Source organism: Populus nigra, chromosome 17, assembly GCF_951802175.1.
Source record: "Populus nigra chromosome 17, ddPopNigr1.1, whole genome shotgun sequence".
Lineage (NCBI taxonomy): Eukaryota > Viridiplantae > Streptophyta > Magnoliopsida > Malpighiales > Salicaceae > Populus > Populus nigra.
In genome coordinates, this window is record NC_084868.1 from 3201082 (window position 1) to 3222965 (window position 21884).

Below are 21884 nucleotides of genomic sequence, written 5' to 3' on the forward strand. Positions count from 1 at the left end.
CCCAATATCATAATGTTAGATTCAAGAATATAAAATTCAAACTTGGAAACTTACTGTAAAAAAAGTAGAGGCAAACTAGACCTAAAGTGAGATGGTCCCTTTAAAGTCATTAGTGTAGTGAAAGCAAACACTTACTAATTATAAGATATAGAGGGGAAGAGTCTTCCTCACTCTTAACACTCTAATCATTTGAAATTGTATCATAGTTAATAAAGTGCAACTTATTAATATGGACTGATTTATTCAAAGTGAACTCTTATCCCCCAGGGCAACAACCCCACAACTTTCTACGAATTAGATGGACTCGGTCTCTCTAATATAATTACACAATTTATCTTGCAAGGGATCAACTTTGTCTCCTTGGTGTGATTGTATAATTTACCTTAAAAGGGATTGTCATGGTCTCTCTAGTGCGATTGCACAATTCTTCAAAGATAAGATAGATTACCTTAACAACAATGCTTTGTCTATCTAAGGACAATAGCCTAAACTCCCCAACGATTAAAACATGAAACCTCTTAATGCAACAATACTAATCTTCACCTATACCTAGAAGCTTTTTAACAATCCACTATAGATTCATTTAGACCAATAAAAATATACCTGAAACTAAGATTTCCTCTTGGTTTTAGAAAAAGGGTAGATTTCTCTTATATCTTGTTAAGATTACATAAAATTCAAAGTTTAAATTTTTACGTATGGGTGTTAGACCCATACACACAAGTGAATAGAGAAATGAAAAGTAAAAATCAAATTCATTATGAAAGATATTACATAAATAAAACCCACAGGACTGAGGTTGTTTACACGACTAAAAAGATAAGGGGTACTAAGGTTTAAAAATCTAGGCTAGGCTTCTCGACGAGGTATTCCCCATTTTGGGTAGCTACAACCTCAACAAGGAACACATTTGTAAAATCAGGCATTGAGACTAAATGGAAAATAGCATTGAAGTCCACATGCACTCCTCTAGATTGATTGAAAAAGTACAAGTTGAATATAGCAAGGAAAATCTTGTCCTCAACCATCTCAAACAAAACTGCAGACCCTCCAAAAAAATCTAAGAACTCTTCAAGAAAAGTTTTTAGAGTTTTTAGCCTCGTATGAGAGCTTTAGACTTCATCTCTAATAACATAGAGCTCAACTCGCATAGCATCTTTAAATGCCCTTAACTACATCATTCCTTATTTCAGGGAGTTTATTTCACTACGAGTCTTATGGAGCTGCTGCCTAGTTGAGCCCAAATAAAAGGGAACATCTTGCATATCATCCTTTAACAATGTATATGCCACTTTGAGATCTCTCAGTTTGGCCTTCACAATAGCATTCTCTTCCTGTAGCCTTTGAAAGGCAGTCTACTCTACCTTATGTTTGGCAATTGTCTCTTTTTCTTATATTAAAAGTTATTTATTTAATCAAGGCCATATAATGATTGTATCTCTCATCAGACATCATCAAGATGTTTGAAGGGATGGTGAAAATCCTCTCTAGTGGTCTCACCACCTCTAGGATAGTCTTCTCGATCCCAGACCTCCCACTAATAATGGCCTCTGTGGCATGCCTATCCTTCTTAGATAAGTGAGGAAAGTAAAAGGAGCTCAACTAAGGACAAGGTCAGCAAAAGAATCATCAAGCCTCTATTCAACTTCTGTATGAACACCTTGAGTAGAAGGCCTAATAGTTGTGGCCTTTACAACCGAGATTAAAGGCGCAAATGGAAGGACCACCACTACCCAATAAGCCTTTACAACCGAGGCCAGAGCCCTAGTCACCATAGGGGTTAAGACATTGTTTTTCTTAAAACAGGTAGCAACACCCGTAATAACTTCAAGAGGGGTTAGATATGCTTGACCCCCAGCTAGGAAAGTATGGCTTACCCGAGCTTCCATTGCTGTAAAAGTCTTAGCCCCTATCATTGCTCTTTTATGAATCAGATCCTTAAAAATATAAAGCCCATCCATGATGATGGGGTCATGCTCCATCTATTCTCTAGTAATGGTCTCACTCACATCAAGAGATAATGACCCCCTCCTTATTGTATATAAGCTTCCCTTCCTGTGCAAATCTAGTTAAACTTTATCCTTCTTCTTCAGTTGTTAACCCTGCATAGAAGCAAAATCATAAATAAACTTAGATGAACAAAAATAAAGTTGTATAATTTGCAATATAGCCTAGTAATGCTTTTTTGCCATCATGTTGATATCATACTCGGTTGAGGCTAAGGGCAACACGGCACACAATTTCTCCTCATTCAAGCTTAGACGAGACCTATTATTCACCCTACGAGAAGGTACCTTCCCGTAGTGAGAACAACCCTAAACTTGTTGCATACCCCTTCTAGGGCTAACGGATCCATTGTACCTCATAATCAACCACATCCCCCTCAACTTCTTAGAATATGCAGGCTTGCCTTACAAAGCCTTTCTCATGACTTTATTAGGTATATTAGCGAATGTAAAACAAACGATGCATATATTTATCACCATTAAAGCCCGTAACTAGTTGGTAACAGGTCGTCAAAAGGTTTATCAAAAGTTGACAAGATCACCCATCCATTGGGGTGCAGTTGGCCTAAGCCCAATCTATAATACCAAAAGATGTCCCTCATAAACTGGTACGGAGTCTAAGGTCTCTTGACTAATCCTTTCATCACCGGAGGGAAATTAAGCCACATACTCTTCAGGCTATCGAGCATAGGCAAAAGCCACTCCTCAATGCCTAGAGCACTAGAAGTGTCATCCTCGAGGATTTAGGGTAGCCTTTCTATTCCCCGGGGCTCCCTCAATGCATTAGAGAAAGGGCTTCTTTGACGATAAGAACTATATTCCCCCTATTAGAGATGGACACCAAAGTTCCACCTTCTCTAATCTTTAGCCCCAATCTAGTGGACCCTATTCCCCCGTTGCTTCCTTTAGTTTCTTGTCATAACCTAAACTCTTAGCTAGAGAAAGCAATGTCTTTCCTACTAAGGTCAGGCCTAACTCTATAATGGTTTTCATTAAAAAAAAAAAAATTGTTAAGTGGAAGTACTGAGAATGACAGCTTCTTCTTAGAAAATAGCAGAGCTTGCTCAATAAATCTTCAAATTTGTTTTTACAGATATCACAAAAAAATAAAATAAGAGAAAAAAAAGATAAATGACTAGGATTAGAAAGGAAATAACTTTTCACTCTTATTTTTTGATGGATGACATGTCATGTCATCTCATATCTCTAGAAATCCACTTAATTATTATGTTAATTGCAAGTTGCCATTTTGTTTCTTAAGAGGCATCTTCCAATAAGGACGAGTCATCTGGCCACAAGGATCCCAATAATTCTACATGGGACAGACAAATGTCATTGGAAAGGTAAGAAGTATTTCATTAAAGATGACTTTTCAAAATCTTTATGTATTGAATACGCAATGTAACATCCCCATTACTGAAACCAATGCATCAACCATAAAAAAAGAAAAAAAACATGGTAAAAAAAATTCTTTATTTTCTTTGTTGAACTCATACAAAGTTTATTGAAATTTCGGCTGAGTTTTTCCTATACCGGGAGGTCCCAAGTTATTGATGAATCATTTGTACACATCCTGTATTCATTGTTCATACACAATCCAATCATTTCAAGTCTCAAATTGTAGCACCCCAAACTTTTAAGATAAAAAATCACATAATTATCAAGTTATAAAAATGAGAAGAATTTTAGGATTTAAGAGGTAACCATTAATCAACCATCGTAATTGCATTCATACATTAGCATAATGAAGATTCTAAATTTTAAATTACTACTTAAAGTTTTAACAAAATAATACTACATAACTTTATACATACAAAATAGAAGTATTGTTATATATAACCCAAAAAAAATATTCTTCCATTTTCCTATTAACTTAAATGACTATATAAAGGGGACACCCATACATCAACTAAGGGTTACGCTGTTGAGATGAACCTACATAGTAATTTGCATAAACATAACTAAATTAATTAAGATGATCTATTATATTTTTCATTACACTAACAATTTGTTTTTTAATTCATTTATCATCAATTTCTATAGTTTCCTACCAGCACACCAATTTTGTCCAATAATAACTAATTATATTGATCGCCCATTCGCAGGGCACCAGTTCCAAATCAGGACACCGGTCCAATCATCAGCCCATTCACCATGCGCCAATCCCAAACCAGGAACCGGTTCCACTATCATTCAAACACTAAATATAAATATAAAAATTTGTACTACATCTTATTAGGGACTAAGTTAAAGAATTAAACAAGACTTTAAATTAGAAATCTAAGTGTCAGACACCTATCTAAAATTTGTGCTCTGCTAGTCGTCCCCTACTCTCATCTATTTTCCATAATTTTACCAGTACCAATAGATACACTAATTTAAATTTCAAGTCTTGACCACACATATACATACTACCTTTATAATTCAATATTTTGTAATAAAAAACAATTCCAAACAGAAGTTACCAATTTACAAGTTTTAGGTGGCTTAACATAACGAATTCCAAACACTGTTTAGTATTTTGAGTATAACCGGAGTTATAGAACTCGATTTTATGCATGCTTTGTTTCTTTGGAACACTACAACATGGGTCTACAATGTTCATGCAGATGAATATACCCAATTTTTCCATTTACATGCCTAAATGCACAAATTTCAGAAACCTAAAAATTTACCCTGCTGATTCCCGGTTTTTGACCTATCTTTGGTTTTTCTTCCATATTTAGTGTTTTGTCACTCCAATTTAAGCAATGTCAATTTAATTTGAAAGGTAACATCAATGTCTACAACTTTCATGAAGATGAATATACCCAGTTTTTCCATCTACATGCCTAAATTCATAAATTTCAAAAACTCAAAAATATGTCCTGCTGATTCCCGGTTTTTTTATCTATCTTCAGTTTTTCTTCCATATTTAGTGTTTTTTCACTCCAATTTAAGCAAGTTTAATTTCATTTGAAAGGTAACATCCATGTCTATAACTTTCATAAAAAAAAGTATCTCAAATTCCGTCATCTTAGGGTCTAAATCGTAGTAGAGAAATTGAGGGACAACATGTCCAGTTTTGATTTCTAAGTTCAACAAGTATAAATTTGTTTCCCATGTATTTTTTCATTATTTCCAGCCACTATAAACACAAAATACCTCTACCTATCATTATTTATAAAACTTCTTAAACATATACTAAGGTATTCTAAAATCTCAATTATTCAAGAAAACCACAAACATATTCAACTGACTTAATAAGAGAGCTTGTTACTTTCTATTACAAAATAATGAGTCAAGAGATTGAGAACAACTCATTTTTCTCTTCTCCTTCCTTCCTTATTCTAACATTTCCCTTCCCACTAGTAAATTCTTTAAGTTTTCTTTCTAAATCTTACTTGAAGCATTCTTAGTTCACTTACTATTTTTTTTTTTTTTGGATTCAAATGATGAATTTACAAGGTTTCCTCTCCATTTTTCTTTTCTCCTCTTTCTTCCTCTCCTTGGCCGACCATTACTCTAGGGATTTCTAGAGATTTCTTGTTATTTATAATTATGTTCTTTCCATATTTGCATCTTCCCCCCATATTTACTTCTATTTTCACATTGACCCCACCATTCCTTTTATCAATCCATTGACTCCCACTACTTCTCTTTCTCTTTACTAACTCCTTACTCTTTTATTATTGTTTTCAATTTCACCCCTCTCATTAAATAACTTCTTTTTTAATCCAATTAATTTGTTCAATTTAATCATCTCTCCACATCCTTTGTATTTTATTTTATTTTACTAAATTAAGATGACATTATTATATTTGAGGGTTTACACGCAAAGACTTTAGGGCTATTGATGGATCAACATTTTTTATACACAACTCTTTATGTATTGACAAAATACCAAGTCCAAGTGACGTAGGTCTAGTTTTATTTCTAACCCTAAACATTTGGGTTCAGTTACAAATCGAAGCCAGACGCATTGGATCTGGCAAGATGTTAGACCCAATACACCCAATACCATTGGGCTCAGCTACGTGTTTAGCTTAAACACTTGTGGGTCTTGTAAGATGTTAGACTCAACACACCTAACACCCTTAGGCTTAGCTACATGTAGAGGCCAAACGCATGTGGGTTTTGCAAGGTGCTAGATCCAACCCCTTTAAGTTCGGCTACATGTTGATCCCAAACACTTGTGGGTTTAGCAAGGCATCAGACCCAACTCCCTTGGACTTGGTTACGTGCCGAGCCCAAGCGCACATGGGTCTCAAAAGACTCTAAACCTAAATCACTCACACTCGGCTACACGTTAAGCCTAAACACATGTGGATCTAGAAAGATGCTAGATCCAAAATCCTTGAGTTTAGAATCATTCTATATCCAAACATATAATCAATGGTCTTTTTGGCCTCATGTTAGGTCGCAAGGTTATCCTTAAGACCCTTACAAGAGCTTAGGATAGTCATTTCCCTACACCCATAAATATATAAAAGTTCGTTAAAAGCTGATTATATTTCAATCGAAATTAACTCTATGAAAGGGTTATTCTCATCAATATTAATGTTGTATACAAAATAAGATATAAAAGTTTTTTATAGCTTTATTATTTGTCTATCAACATAAATGATGTGTAAGAAAATATTTCCAATATCATTAATGTTGATGCAAGGGACTTTTTCCTTACCAAGATATTCAATAGGAAAAGACTTGTGACACCTTAAGCAAAATAACAAGGTTCAAATAACAAGGACTATAAATACTCTTTGAATTGTACAGTTAAAAGGTTCATAATTTTTATTCTCTTATCATACATTCTCAAAGCATTTATCACACAAAAGCTAAAATCAAACATTCTTGTTCATAGAGTTTAATGCTCTTCTTCTCATTTATTACAATCTTTTACTGTAAAGTCACTAACTTAATCATCGAAAAGTCCCTAAACCCTATAAGAAAATATTGTTTTGCAGTAATTGAGACTTCTACCACCAACCCTCTACTCTTCCAATTCTTAGAAATGAAATACTAACATGAACGTGTAATCATTCACTTTCCAAACACTTAAATCACATTCCTGAGCATACTGGATCTTGGGAGACCACACGATTGAAAAGGACAAAAGAATAAACTATAGTGATTCTTTTTCCTTAATTTTTTTCAATCATCGACACTCTCTTTCCTTTCTTAACCTAACTAGATAATCAAATGGATAATTTAAGTTTTGTTTTCCTACTTGCTCCCTTCTCTTTATCTAGCTTTCACTCTCTCATAAACAATAAATTTTATAATAATGAAAAATTAAGATACAAAGAAAAGAGATGAAAGAAAAAATCATGATTAGTCTCACCAAAATATATTTAAACATTTCCATCTAGAGTCTAGAAATGTATTTTTTAATCCATTCCGTTTCTCTATTTATTAATTAGTGATAGTTGCTCTTGAGCTGTGATAAAATTTCTCCCCTTGAACCACTAATTAACAAAACCTAAAACATGAGAGGAAAACACTACAAACTGTGAGTGAAAACACTACAGACTGGGAGTGAAAACATTGCTTATTATAACCATGTTTACATAATTTTGCTCTTCCTACAAAAAAACTTAAATCTAGCTATGGGAGGTATTGAGGTATTTTCACAAGTCCTATTTTTCAATTTCAAAAACACATTGAAACAACTAAAATGTCATTAAAAACAAAAAAAAAAAAATTAAACTAACATCAAGAGGCTTTTTTGTATTTCCATAAAGAGTTTTTTATTATTATCAAGTCAGTTGAAGAACAATTCAATAATTGAATAAATATAAAAATCAAAAGGTGGCTAGCGCATGTGTTCATATCCTTTAAGCAGCGGATATGGTGTCTCCCGGTAGCCAAAATCCCCCTTCCATTATGTTGTTGGCAATGTCCTCTTCTTTTTAGTTCCACGTGTGTGGTCAATTGTGACAGGTTTGGCAGCCCGTGACATTTTATTTTTTTCTCTTCTCTCCTCGAGATTCACAATGACCATACAAAATTTTAGTGTATCCTCTAATTTTCAGAGGTTTTCACTTCTATCCTTATTTTTTAATTTTTAATTTTTGTTTATAGCTCTTTAATAAAATTTTAATTTGTTTTCAATTGCATTTTTTAATACCAATTTATGATTTGTTATCCTTTTCAATTTGATCATTATTCTTTTATAAAATTTTATAAAATTAATTTTTTTTTTAATTTTACTCTTCAATCAAAAAATTATTTTTTATTTTTTTCTGTTCTTTTATTAAATTGAGTTCTTGTAATTGCTCTTCCATCAAAATAAAATTTAGTTTGTATTTCAAATTTGATTCTCTAAATACTTTAGTATAATTTAAATTTTTTATTTTTTATAAAATAAAACCAACTTATTTGATAAAATTTCTTTCTTTAAAATACATTTCCAGCGCTAAAAAAACACATCCAGTCCCACCCCGTACCACACTAACCTCTAAATAGGTAGTAGATGTTCATAATTCAATCACATTGATAGACTAGGACTCGTTAGGAGTTGGGCAAATTTTTCAAAAAAAATTAATTTTAATTTTTTATATATTTTCAAATCATTTTCATATATTCATATAAAAAATTATTTAAAAAAAAATATTATTTTAAAATATTTTCAAATAAAAAATACTATAAAAAATAACCATTCACCCATGTCAAGACTGAGGTTTGAGTAAAGGCAAACGCAGGTAATGGGAGCACACCTCTCTTCCTCGCTGCGGACTGTGAAAGTCAAGAGTGGCAGCTTGCCACGTCCTAAAATAGCACAGCAATACATGCTGCACAAACAACAGAATAACAACACTCGACCAAAAGGAAAGTAAAATAGGACAAAAGGCAGAAACAGAGATTAAGCATCTGCAGACCGTGTCGCCAATTTCCAAAACATATTCACATCGAGAAAAGGTGAAAACCATGTTTGGGAACTCGGTTCTGCTACCAAAAAAAAAAGGGCTACCTTTTAAATCACTGGATAAAAAAGAGAAATTATAAGAATATACATCATGACCCTAATCCTAATTTTCCTGATCTGGGCAACTATGATAAAGACATAGTATGGGTCTGATGCAGAAAACTATTTTAGTGCGCACTAACTGGATCATACAACTCACCAGCACAGCACCCACTGGGTGGATTTCAATAGAGCTATAACTAATAACATAATATCACGGTGACCTCCAGACGATAAGCTCCAGTACATACCCAACTTCAACCAAATAAACCAGAAAAGACCCAGAGCATGCAAGCATCAAAGGTCAGTATTGGATGCTTCTAGCTCCGCTACCAATTTAAACATGGTGGCTATTTACCAATCTGTCCATCACCTACGCCGAGATGCATTTGCATGCTGCTGAGCTTTACTCTCAATCCTGATCCTATCAGCATACATGGGCAGGCGAATGATCTCGTAGATCTCATTCAACAACACATCCTCTGTTATATTATCCTTGATGCTTCGCATCACCTGTTAAGAATCAGCAGGAAGATTCATTTAGTCCAGTAAAGAGTAATCCATCAAAAACATAAAAGAGGAAGAGGAAGAATGTCAAATAGATACTATAGTAGCATATTAATTAAAGCATGACAAATATATACAACATGCATGCATCAGAATTCACATATACATACAGATATGTGTGCATATAAAGGTGAAAGAACAGACCTTCATGTAGGTATTGAACTCGTTGGGTGTTGATTTATCAGTCCGCACCCGCATACAGACCCATACATGTTCCTCTGAATTCCAAGAACACTCAATTATCTTCCCTGAGTATGAAGAGGGATCTAAATCATCTGCAAGTTTTTAGGTCTTGGAGTAAGAACCAGAACAATAAATTGAAAGCCAAAAAACATCCAGGTAAATGAAACAAAGAAAACGAAATGAATGTCTAGCAAGCTGAGAACATGCCCAGATGAAGAAATATGAGCATGTTAAAATGGATTCAGCTCAAGGCAATGGACACCCATACAATTGCTTGCATTAACAAGGAATACCGCATTTGCCAATCTGAATGGCAAAATACCCACTATTCAAAAAAAAAAAAAAAAAAAAGAGCTCCCTACCATCACATTCACCAAGCAAATGGTTAGCAACAGCTGGAATAGATTATCAAAGGCAGCTAAGGTTATCAACTGAAATCCCAGTGTTTTCCATATCAATACAAGGGTTGCGTTAAGTGTTAATTCAGGATTTTCTATAGCGGAACGAAACTTGTGAAATCAAGATGCATGAAAAATCACATCAACCTTTGAATGCAACTCTGTGGCCTTCCATCAGTTTCTTTGTCCCTCGTTCATTCAGATAAAGTAACCGATGATCATCATCATCAACCTGTCAATAAATAAAACTAAATATCAGGATGTAAACATCAATTGAGAATTTCAAGCCGATACATCAAAGGGATGAAGATGGAAAACACAAAAACATCAGAGTTAGCAGCTAAATTTTGGTGATGCTGACAGACACACCTCAAATCGAAAGTCAACTGAGTTCATTTCAGGATATTTCCACTTCAAAAGGCCTTCATGAGTGCGAGGAATATAAGGATCATCCCAACCCTGGCACATAAGATCATGAGTAATCTCTTGTTCACAATGGAATAACACTATAAAAAGCATCTAACACATGACAAGTCTTTTACTGTATGATATGTGAGAGGTGCAATGTATACAGGATTTTTGGGTGTTGTGTGCAAATGATATTTATTAGATCATTCATAGGACCACAATATCAGGAAACAAATGCTAAAAGTATTTAGAACAAAAAAAATCTCCAATGGATGAGTTGTGCAAAAAGTTTGAAAAGCCATCCTTGTCACCTGAAAAATAAGACCATCTGCATCATGTGAAAGGTTTGGAATAAATTCCTTTAGGAGCTTGGTAACAGTAGAAAGCAGCCAGAAATCCTTTCTTCTCACCTGGTAAACAATTCAAAAAAAAAAAAACATAATTTGGTAATAAAATAAGAGGGGACAAGTATCATATATTGCAAACTCAATACAAAATCTTCTCATACCCTGAAAGGTTCCAGGTCGTATCTATAATATGGATTTCGACTCTGGTAAATGTTATGGCGTTCATAATTCCGGGGCTCAATCACTTCTTTTTCAAGCATCTTCCATCGTTCATGAAAGGGCCGCTGCAGAAACATTTGATCATCGAAGCCTATAATTAGTAGATGGAATGAAGGAAAAGCATTTAATTAGATTGGAGGTATACAGTAGGAAAAGCATTTAATTAGATTGGAGGTATACAGTATACTCTGGTATGTGTTCCTTAAACAAGCACAGCATATTCATCTAAATGAATGATTCTAATTACCCAAAATACTCTTCAAACTATATCCCAGAAAATCAGTTGAAATGATTAGGAAGAGATCATTGCAAATACAAACAAACAAAATAATTAAATAGAAAATGCCATGAGCATGTTTTTCTGCTCCTTGTACTCCTGGCAAACAAAATCAATTGTAGAGCAACTGCTGATCAATGAAAAAAGGTTATCAAATGGTTGACTAGGATACAAACAAGTTTCTCCACATTCCCAGTTATTCTTTATGAGCTGATTGGCAGCTTATATTGGTGCCCACACAGCCCTTTAACCTGCTTCCAATCACTGAATAAATCTGAAAGAATTCTCGAACAGATCTCTTTTGTTGTTTACACTTACACCAGCATTTATGAGATCCAATCCAACTTGTCCAGTGCTTTCCATTTATTTCGTAAACTACTCCTATCACAAAGCTACAGCAGGGTGAAAACCCATCTTTATTAGCCAGCTTCAGAGAAAAGCCTTGTATTGCAGTGCTTAGGGCTGATTTGTTAAAAGCACGTGAAGAGAAAGTCACCCCCCTTTCAAATCATCCCCAACTTTCAGGCACATAAACCTGCATCTTTATGACATTGGTTGTGAATCCCCAAAATTGCAGCCAAAGATGGGGGTGATGTTCAAGAATATACTGACCAAAGGCTTAAACAGAATGGGATAAATTGTTAAAAGTTTTCACCAATGGCACGTGAATGCACTTCATGATTGCACAATTTAAATCAATTCTACACTACCAGGGACAGATCCAGAGTGGGAAAAATAGCCCACACTGCCCCACGAAATAACACCGTGCACCTCGTAGTAAACTTCTAGGTTTTTTGCCCCACCAGATAAAATCTCCCAATTACAGAATTAAATTGATGAAGTAAACATTTCCCCCTCCCCTACCCAAAACAAAATTGAAAGTCTTCAATTGCCCTAACATCCTACAAAACTACCCCAGCTTTGCCCATAAGGTTTGCCTTCATTAAATGACCAAATATTGCTCCAGTAACTTCATTTAAAATAGACAAATAAATATATATCTCTCACAAAAAGTCTCTGATGGTTCTTTGCTTTGGAATGAAAACAAAAGAATAAGTGAATTTGATCTGTAAAAATAATTTAATGTCAATAAATTTCATTGTAAATCTAACCTCTGTGACAGACTCTCGGTTGATTGCCATCATATCATAGATAAGGTATCTTCTCTCCTGCTTCTGCGAGTCCGGCAAAGTATCAATAATCATCTCCCCATCAAGTAACGTAAAGTGGTGTGTCTTATCAGCTGGACCCTTATCAAAACAAGACAAAAGCAGTCATATTGAAGATCATCTGATCAAGATGTCAAGAACTATACAAATGAGAGTCCTAAAGAAACCATCCTAGAAGAAGAAATGAGTAGATGCATACTTCATTGGTGTATCTGCAAGGAAACCTCATCTGTACCCTTCGGAATTTAAAATCCCTATCTATCAAAAAACACCCATCCACCGTAATTAACATCATGTATCTTGTTCCATCAGCCTTCCATGTTGCATAATAATAACGTGTCCTCAACAGCAGTAAGTTGTCCCTGCATGCCGCAAAATTAAATCCTTTTCTTATTAAGTGACACCAAGAAAAAAATTAAGTTAAACTAGGCTCATAAGCTCCATGGTCACTGTAAGCCAAATTGGTATACACTATAATAACCCATGAACAAATACCATGTCCATCAATTCTTCATTTGAAATGGGGAAAAGAAATTAATAAAATTAAGAATCATTTTCCGTCTACTCTAAAATTCAGGCTTCACTGCATTCATAATAAAGCAAACAAAAGAATAAAAAACACGAATTTCCTTCTAACAGGCACAACATATAAACAACCAATTTTGAATTAAGCAAATGGAAAGGTCTCCATTGTTCACTTTTGCAGTTCCCACTGCCCCAGACCTCAAATGTGGAGGTCAAATACCAAGTAAATGGGGCCAATGTCTTCAGACATTTCCCACCATGAGAGATAGAGATTCAAGCCACTCCAAAGCGGACGCAAACTAAAATATATTTTATATATGATGTGTTCTAAGTTATATAAAAGCAACAGTACAAACTCAGACGATAGTCTGTCTATTTCCCCTAAATATCATTCAGGTTGTAGGAAATACAAATGACAGCAATATTCAGTTATCGATCATAATGCCAGGACTTCATTTGCTCAATAAAATCTCAGCTTCCCTTCACCATTACTATAACATTTTTATTAATTACCATTGAAGATTATCATATTCAATGGTTTTGAGTTATTAACCTAAACCATGGCAATTTTCCATCCAGAGAGCATAAATATTAGGTTTTCTTTCATATCCTTGCATGTCTAAATCATAGCTTAAAAGATGGTGATTAGAGGCACCTCTGTTCTAAGTTATAGAGATCCTAACTCAAAAAACTGAAGCTCCTCCACCTAATATGTATATCAAAGCATAACAAAAAACACAAAATAACAATAAAAAAAAATTCAGTTTCGACCTGCTGAGAGAAACAGGGTGTGACCCAGGGAATATCGGTTTTCCTCTTCCCTGAAATTTAAGAAAAAAGTCAGTACAGAATGAAGTCTGAATGAAGATATTTCAAGCTCAAGATTTCAAAAATTAAGAAGTTATCAACAACATTTTTCCACCCATTATCAGGATACATTCCAAAATCAAATTTCAATCATTTTTTATGTGAAAATAAAAAACAACTAATGGCATTTGTACATGAAACCTAGGAGGTGCAGGATGTGTGAAAAACATATTACAAGGAGAAAAATGAATTCACACTTGAACAAAATGATCAAGACAATGCATATCAGTATAAGGTAACTTGGGGGAGCAAAAAGACATGGGTGCTAAACCAAATCTAAGATATCTTAAAATATAACAATGATTAAGCAGCATAAAAAAGTTTAAAGAGAGGCAAAGAAGTATTACAGGAACATTCAGCTTAAGTGTTTGGCAGCAGAACTGCCGCAGTGCATCGAGCTGGTCATTAGGTATTTCATCCCCCAGAACATCATCATTTGTCATTACAACATCCATCTCATGATTGTCCTGAAATGGTAAATGGAATGCACAAAATCTAAACAAACAGGATGCTACAATTTCATAGGGATATTTAAGCTAAATGAGAGGCAATACATAAGAATTCATAAAGCAAAGGAAGAGGAAAAAACAGAAGATGTGAAACCCCCATCAATTTGTTATAGCAATACATCACCATAAATTTCATTTCTAAAATTTTCTACGCTGCATTTTAACATGCAACATTTATGTTTGGCCGATGAAGGAAGAATAACACCAAAAGTTTAAAATAATTAACAACAAAGCTTTCCGTCTAAACTCAGCATCAGTCTCTAATGCATGCAACCACCGATCACCTTCTTGCTAGTATGAAGGTTAATGCAGAACTCGAGCACCAAGTTTAGAACTTCCTTAATGGAATAACCAAGCCATCTTTTTCTTTTTTTAATTTCAATTGAAAAAAGAAAGAGTAGCTTCTAAAAAAGAAGGATATAAAAAACTGCATTTGAATCCACATGGAAAAATTATAGGAAAAATCCAGTGAAATATTACTCATCTGAATTTTAAGCATGCAATCAAAAGTTAGGGTCGCTGGCCTATCATCAGGGAGCCACTATGTTATTGTCGTGTAAGAGAACGCATCAAACTAGAACCTTATAATATCACTTGCTACAGAGCACCATATTTTAAAATGTTCAATAGCCTAGAGTTCTTCAAACAATGAGGCAGGCATAACAGCAGTCCATCCTTCACATCATTAAAGGAAAGAAAAAGATCCCCATGCAACTTGAAATCTACAACATGTCTCTTAACTCTAAAATGTCAGTAAAACTCATGCAAAGCAAAGAAAAATATTTGACAACAAATTCAAGAATCACTACACTTTGAATTCAATTTTACATATCATGATGCTCAGAGTCACTAGAACTATGGCCATTCTTGTCCTAACTAGTAAACAACTCCAAATGAAAGATCAAAAACTGAGATGTAGCTGATCACAGCGGAGCATCATTACCAACAATATATCTGTCACTGTGCTGCTGCCACATTTTTATTTGTTGACTTGAATAATAATTAGATTTTCTAATAGTTTCCACTAAAGCCAACATTTCCAAAATTAGGTCTCATGCTGAAACTGCCAGTTATATGCAAAAAAACCTCCACTACACCACCTGTTTATATCATGCCACCACAAAATATATATATATGACAACTAGATGTTAGATCAAAGAATTTGCATACATGCAGGTTCTTAGCTGAACCTCCATCATCATCATCATCAGGCACTGCCTCGCCATTGAGATCAAATTCAGAAGACCTCTTCCATTCTGGAGTTGGTGGGCAAACAACCATTTCTGGCTTTCTTTCATGATAGAAGGAGTACAAGGCATCAATATAATCTGGTTTATATATACCTGGAGGACGTGCTTCAGCAAATATTTTTATTGCCTGCACAATTAGCAAAGGAGGTTTCAAAACATATAGCTTGCGGAATAAAACCAATTGAGATACACATAAAAGGAAACATTGGAAACTTACTTGAGTGACAGACATTGGTTGAGAACGCATTAGATAATGAACTATCATATATCCTGTGCGATTATGCCCATGTGTACAATGGACAAGAATATACTTCTTTGTATGTTTCTGACGCAAGAGAAATTGCATGACCTGAAAAGGTTTTATAAACGCGTGATTGTTTAGTATAATATTACACTCATTTAACACAGCATGTTTAGGTATAAATGATTCATGAGAGAAGGATATGCTGCCTTTATGTGGATCGATAAATACCCCAGTTAGGTAGGGCACGGTTGCTTCTGTTTCGTTGGGAATAGGGGGGGAGAGTGACAGTTTGACTTGGTTAAAAGGAAGAATCATGATCAACAATTTCTTGTAACAAACGCACATATGAAGGTTTAGACATAGCACACATGTTCACAATCAAACTCATGCTCACATTTGAGCTTTGTGGTTCCAATATGATGCTCTATCCTAGCATTGCAGTACACAACTTGAGATTCATAACAGTGATAGCTTAATAGCATAGAAAAAACATAACACTGTGCAAACTACCGTGAAACAAAGCTAGTGGTCTGTGCAGAATACCAAATGTGGGAAAAGACATGCTACAAGATATGGAGGAAAAAGACATAGAAAACCTTAGCAAAAGAAGCATACCTCATAAACAAAGGTATTTACAGCTGTATTCTCCGGTACAGCATCACGCCCCTTGCAATATATCTGGACAATGAAAGAAAATAAGCTATTTTCAGGTAAGCTGCTCTATAGTAAAAAACAGAGACTGAAGAAAATTGTTGTCATTGCCAACTCACCTTGACATGCTTGATACCCTCTTTCTTCAAATCTGTTGTTGAATAGTAGCGGGTAGTATTTGTCAAATCAATCACAAGACCGAGCTGAAAAATCAGTGGATAGACTTAGAATTGTTCAAGATAATATTTCCTGCCCTAGAGAGAAAAATATATTCTTCGCAACTCCTTAATGTAAATCTACACTGTTAGATACATGCACATGACCATGGGAAAAAGTTATTTGCAATTTTAAATTGAGTGGCAATGTGACCCTGCTAATTTGTGGAACTTTTTTCCTCTAATCTAGTTCTTTTAGATTGATAATATGGCGGGTTCTTATTAAATTAATTGAGTGCTCATGACAGTATTATTCCCTCTCATAATAGACGAGATTTACTAGGAATCAAGGAAAGTAAAAATGACTTTCAAGTTCAAGATACTTACTTTCCTTCCTGAAACTCTTTGTTGATGAATGACTTGTTTAAAAGAGTATCTTTTACCAGGAGGAATACAGTCATTGTAGGCTTCGCCAAGTGGAACCTTGGAAGGAACGATACAATTTATCTCCTGGCCATATGCAGGACAGTCCAACCAGCCTGCAATTATGGATAGCAAATTATTGAGTGAAAGAAATGATACTGAGATGATACAGTCACACCATCCTTAAACTAAGGAAAGTGTAGAACAAGGTTTCACCAACATGGACCAATCAAAAGCTTAGAAATCCAGTGAATGGCTGAAAGGAGAAAGCCAGAAGACCACAACTCAGAGAACCATTCATAGATATCTTTTTATTTTCCTTTTTCCCCCTTCTCTAAGGTCTTAAGCTAACAAAGACGATCCAAATCCTCCCCATACTCTGTCTCTGCAGTAAGGAACACTACCAGGCCAAATACACATCAGCAGAACTGTTCATTAATATCAGCAAAAAAAGATGACAACTGGTTTCCTGATACTTGGCCAAAAATAGACTTTATTGACAAAGGTCATCAACAAAGGGAATCACCATGGTAATACAAGAAAAAATTATGTTTGACTTCCAGGGAATAGCCTTTAAATTTTCATCAGAGTAATTATCTCCAGTACATTTAATTCATCAATCTCTGAAGCTAAGAACAAATGCAACACAGTCCTGTTATTAACCTGGTGAGGTAGGATGGAAAAGAAGGTAAGGGAGGAGATATGGAGAGAAATGGGAGCAAAAAACAGAAGAGCAAGAAGAAAATGCAAAGATCTTCCAATAGTACAGTACTACAGTTAATTGGCAATCATCATATAAGCGACCTTTATACATAGGAGGTGCTCTTATATTGATGCCGAAACTAAACCAGATAGAAAAAAAATATCTTCAAGAATAAACGAAAGCAATCATTACTAAATATGAAAAAATGAATTCCTGAAACAATACTACTGTGATAGGAAATAAAACTATGCTACCAAGTAATAAAATATCTAAGAACATCTAAAATTCTAAACAATCATGCAATTGAAAAGCTATCTTGGAAGTGGTGAATGCTACTCCACCTTCTTGCTAAACATTTTAGTTATCCAATTGGTGAAGAACTAATGATTAAGCTACTCCAAGACTCACAGCCATGGTACAACAGAACAAGAAAAAATAATTACACCTTCATATGGCCAATCACAGACAATAGAGGACTAGCGTGTCAGCCCAAAGGGACTCACAAATATCCTGCTGCTTATAAGTATCAAAAGAAACACACAATTTGGTGTCATAAAATATTTTTTTACATTTTTTCAGTACCAAGCAAGATCCACCAATGAGTGCAAATTTAACCAACAAACAATCAACGACAGATTGATACTCAGGAACATAGTAAGGCAGCAACGTACACCTCTAATGGATAACTCGACATATGGCAATGAAATCAGTGAACACCATTGAAAACCATCTGTAATGCAAACCACAGAAGCCATTTCTGCATAGAGTAATTAGATAAGAAACTTACCAGCAGGAAGTTTACTTTTGTCATAAGATTTATAGTGTTTAGATGGGAAAAGTTGATCATGCACTGGTTGCCGAGACACATGCGCAGGTCTGTCTTCCAAATTTTCATTTCTCATACGTTTGCGTCTTTCTTCACGCTCCTGATCAGGATGAACATAAGATCAACAGTCATGCATGAATACAGAGCACAAACAAATGCAACATAATGGCATATTAATCATCCAAAAACAAAAAGGAAAAAAGAAAACCCAGATGTGGGATTGAGCAAGAGAGGTAAAACAGACTGTCAACTTAACCCCAAAGAAAATTAATCTAGAAATCAGTCAATAGAACGGACAGCTAAATCTCTCCTTCATTCTATTCAGAGTCCACAAAAGATGTTAGCAATCAAAATACTTGAACCCCAATCAGATGGAGAGTGCCTCTGCCACAGTATTAAACAACTTCTAGGTGTTCCATCCCACAGCATTGAAAATAGTAATGATCACATGTCAATTGAGTGCTTACCTAACTTAGTTATAAGGGAATGTGCTGTGCGCACTTTATTACAAGAGAAAAGTTATTATTTTCCCTTGGGACTTGATGATCACAAATAAGTCTTTAATTAATAAATTTACAGGTTTTACATTCTTCTCCTCCCATCAACCAAGCTCCAAGGACTCAAATTCACATTTTAAAAACACGTGAGATCCATAAGGAAACAAAATTCTCCAACCTTTTGTTAGAACGTGCTTTCATAATCACATTTGTATATTAACCCTAAAATAATGATGAATTGATTATATAAAAAAAGATTGCCATCTGCAATGGTTAAGACTTCCATCTACTGAGGTTGAAAAGTGATATATTCTAAGGCACAAATCCATTTTCCACTCTTAAAGTGGCACCCAGCAGAGAAGACAAAAAAAAAAATTAATTCTGATCAATCAAAATACTTAGTCCAACTGCTACAGTATGATAAATTGGGGTCCAATGCCAAAGCTCCATGCAGCTACAGCTGCTTCAATTCCTATTTGTTGACAAACGACAATAATCACCTGGTTTGAATGACTTTTCAAATAACTGGATGGTACTTTACATGTAACAAAATTACCAAACCCGCAATCACAAAAAGAGCCCTCGTGTAAAAAGTCAAGTAAAGTTTTCCTGATTATTCTCATTCACCAGAGCATTATATAATTTAGAACGAAAAAGCGTTCTTCTAACTCAAGATACTCAGAACAAAATGCAAGAATATAATTTAGAATTACCCGGCGGGCAATTTCAGCAGCAGACTCAAACCGTTCTTCGGGAGCACCGTGTTCTTCTATGTTCCCTTCAAAATTATCTTCGTTATCTTCAGGCCCCGGCAAAACATTTAAATCCATGGTAACAACCATTCAACATCCGCCACCCAACATTAAGCAACATGAAAAATCTCAAATCCCCTTCTTAGCAACAGCACCTACTGCTGCAAACCCGAATTAAAATAATGAATCACCAGTTGGTTCAATTAATTAACATGATAATTAAACCAACTATCAAAAGATGAGATCGACCTAATACCTAATAAAAAAATAAGATACCTAATTCCTCCAAAGAAATTAAAATTGCGTTTTCAAAATCAATTGATTGAACCCTAAATACCGAGATTAGAGGGTGAAAAAGGAATCATAGAAAGCAGGAAGTGAAGAAGAGTTCAAAACCTCACCGTTATCAAGAAATCGAAGAAAAAACCCGATCAAAAGGACTAGACAGAGTGCACGTGAAGTGGCTGTGGCAGAGAGATTTTGACTCTCAGCCGATTAAAACCCTAGAATCATGAAGCGGGAGTTGTAAGCGAACGTTCTTGCTTTTTTTTTTTTTTGGGTTGGAAACCCTAGACAGGAGAGAGGCAGAGGTTAGGAGCTCAAATATGCAAGGAGATAAACAAATGGAAATATAGTGAGATTGTTTTATTGTTTGGTAGTTTAAAAAAAATGGAAAAAAGAAATCAGAATACTTTTTTTTTTTTTTTAAGTTTTGAGAAACTAGTTCAACAGCACCTTGATTTGGAGTTTTTTACTAAAGCCTGGCACAAACTATCATGGTTGAAATTTATTTTTCAAAATAATACAGTTAATGAGACGCGCGTGTGTGATCTACGTGTACAATCGAATTAAAATTGGAAAAAATCATTTTTATTTTTATTTTCCTCCTCCTTGTGGCCCTCACCCTCCCTCTCTTGATCTCTCCCTCCACCATGAAAGCTCTCTCTCTACAGTGATAGAACACCTTTTTCTCCCCCCCCCCCCCCGTATCATTTCTCTCTCTTTCCATCTTTAATTTATTTTGTTGGTATAATAAAATAACTTTTTTAATTATAAATTGAGTTTGTTTAGTTATATTTGACTTGAAATAAAATTAAATTTCATGTTACCGTGATTTGTGTTGAATTGATTATGAAATTGTATTGAATATAACTAGTTGAATTTGTTATGTTTTTTTGGTCATAAAATTGAAATTAAAAATGTGTTATTTTTACAAACAAATTAAAAGAAAAATTAATATTCTAGTTGTTTTTATGCAGCTTATGCGTCTCATAAAACTATGCTATTTTAATAAATAAATTTTTAATTGTTATAGTTTTGATATGTTTTTTTAGACACTATACTTATTTTTTTAAAAAAATAACTCATTTGATTGGTCTTAAAAATATTTAATATTAAAAATAAAATTATTTTTGAATCAACATCAAATTCAAATTTATTTATTCATTAAACTTAAAAAAAAATCTAATGGGTGTGTTGATTTTATTGTGCAATCCATTATGCACCAAGACTTGGTGCATTATAGATGGCAACATTGTACTTTTTTATTTTAATATTTTTCTAAATTCATCATTTGATATTATGTTGGTTTAGAATTTGATTGTATGATTTATTTTGTTTTATTTTTTATGAGGTTATTGTGGTGTTAAAAAAGCATTTTGATATCAGGAGATTCTTGATTTTGTAAAGAAAAAAGAATTGAGGAACCAATTTGACCAAAATAAAAGAATATAGGATTTCTCTTTTATGGCTATTGTTTGAACAATGAATCTAATTTTTTATCCTTTTAATATTTTTCTATTATGGTCTGAATTTTTTTTCAAATTAATCTTTTGATATTATGCAGACTTACAATTTAACTTTATGATTTGTTTCATGTGAGTTTATTATGGTGTTAACAAAACCATTTTGGCATCAAACTAATTCTTGATTTTGAAAAAAAAAATAAAGGGCCAATTTGAC

At 34.3% G+C, this 21884-nt stretch overlaps 2 protein-coding genes across 3 annotated transcripts in view; one reads left to right on the plus strand and one right to left on the minus strand.

Moving 5' to 3' along the window:
* LOC133677053 (steroid 5-alpha-reductase DET2) overlaps window positions 1-21884 on the plus strand; it is an 80153-nt gene that overhangs the window by 52808 nt on the left and 5461 nt on the right. The window lies entirely within an intron of this gene.
* Window positions 8956-20592, minus strand: LOC133677243 (uncharacterized). Of its 2 annotated transcripts, none has more exons than XM_062099158.1 (18): window positions 20324-20592; window positions 19884-20080; window positions 18635-18773; window positions 17109-17260; window positions 16686-16769; window positions 16531-16593; window positions 15889-16020; window positions 15592-15798; window positions 14260-14379; window positions 13817-13866; window positions 12720-12882; window positions 12464-12601; window positions 11017-11139; window positions 10820-10918; window positions 10470-10559; window positions 10248-10332; window positions 9664-9794; window positions 8956-9465 (listed from the first exon to the last, which is right to left on the minus strand). In XM_062099158.1, exons 2-18 carry the CDS (start codon window positions 20010-20012, stop codon window positions 9322-9324), a joined length of 2049 nt encoding a protein of 682 aa, XP_061955142.1. In that variant the 5' UTR covers window positions 20013-20080; window positions 20324-20592; the 3' UTR covers window positions 8956-9321. The 2 variants fall into 2 exon arrangements, with proteins under 2 accessions (XP_061955142.1, XP_061955141.1); XM_062099157.1 differs by having other exon boundaries at window positions 19884-20083; window positions 20324-20591.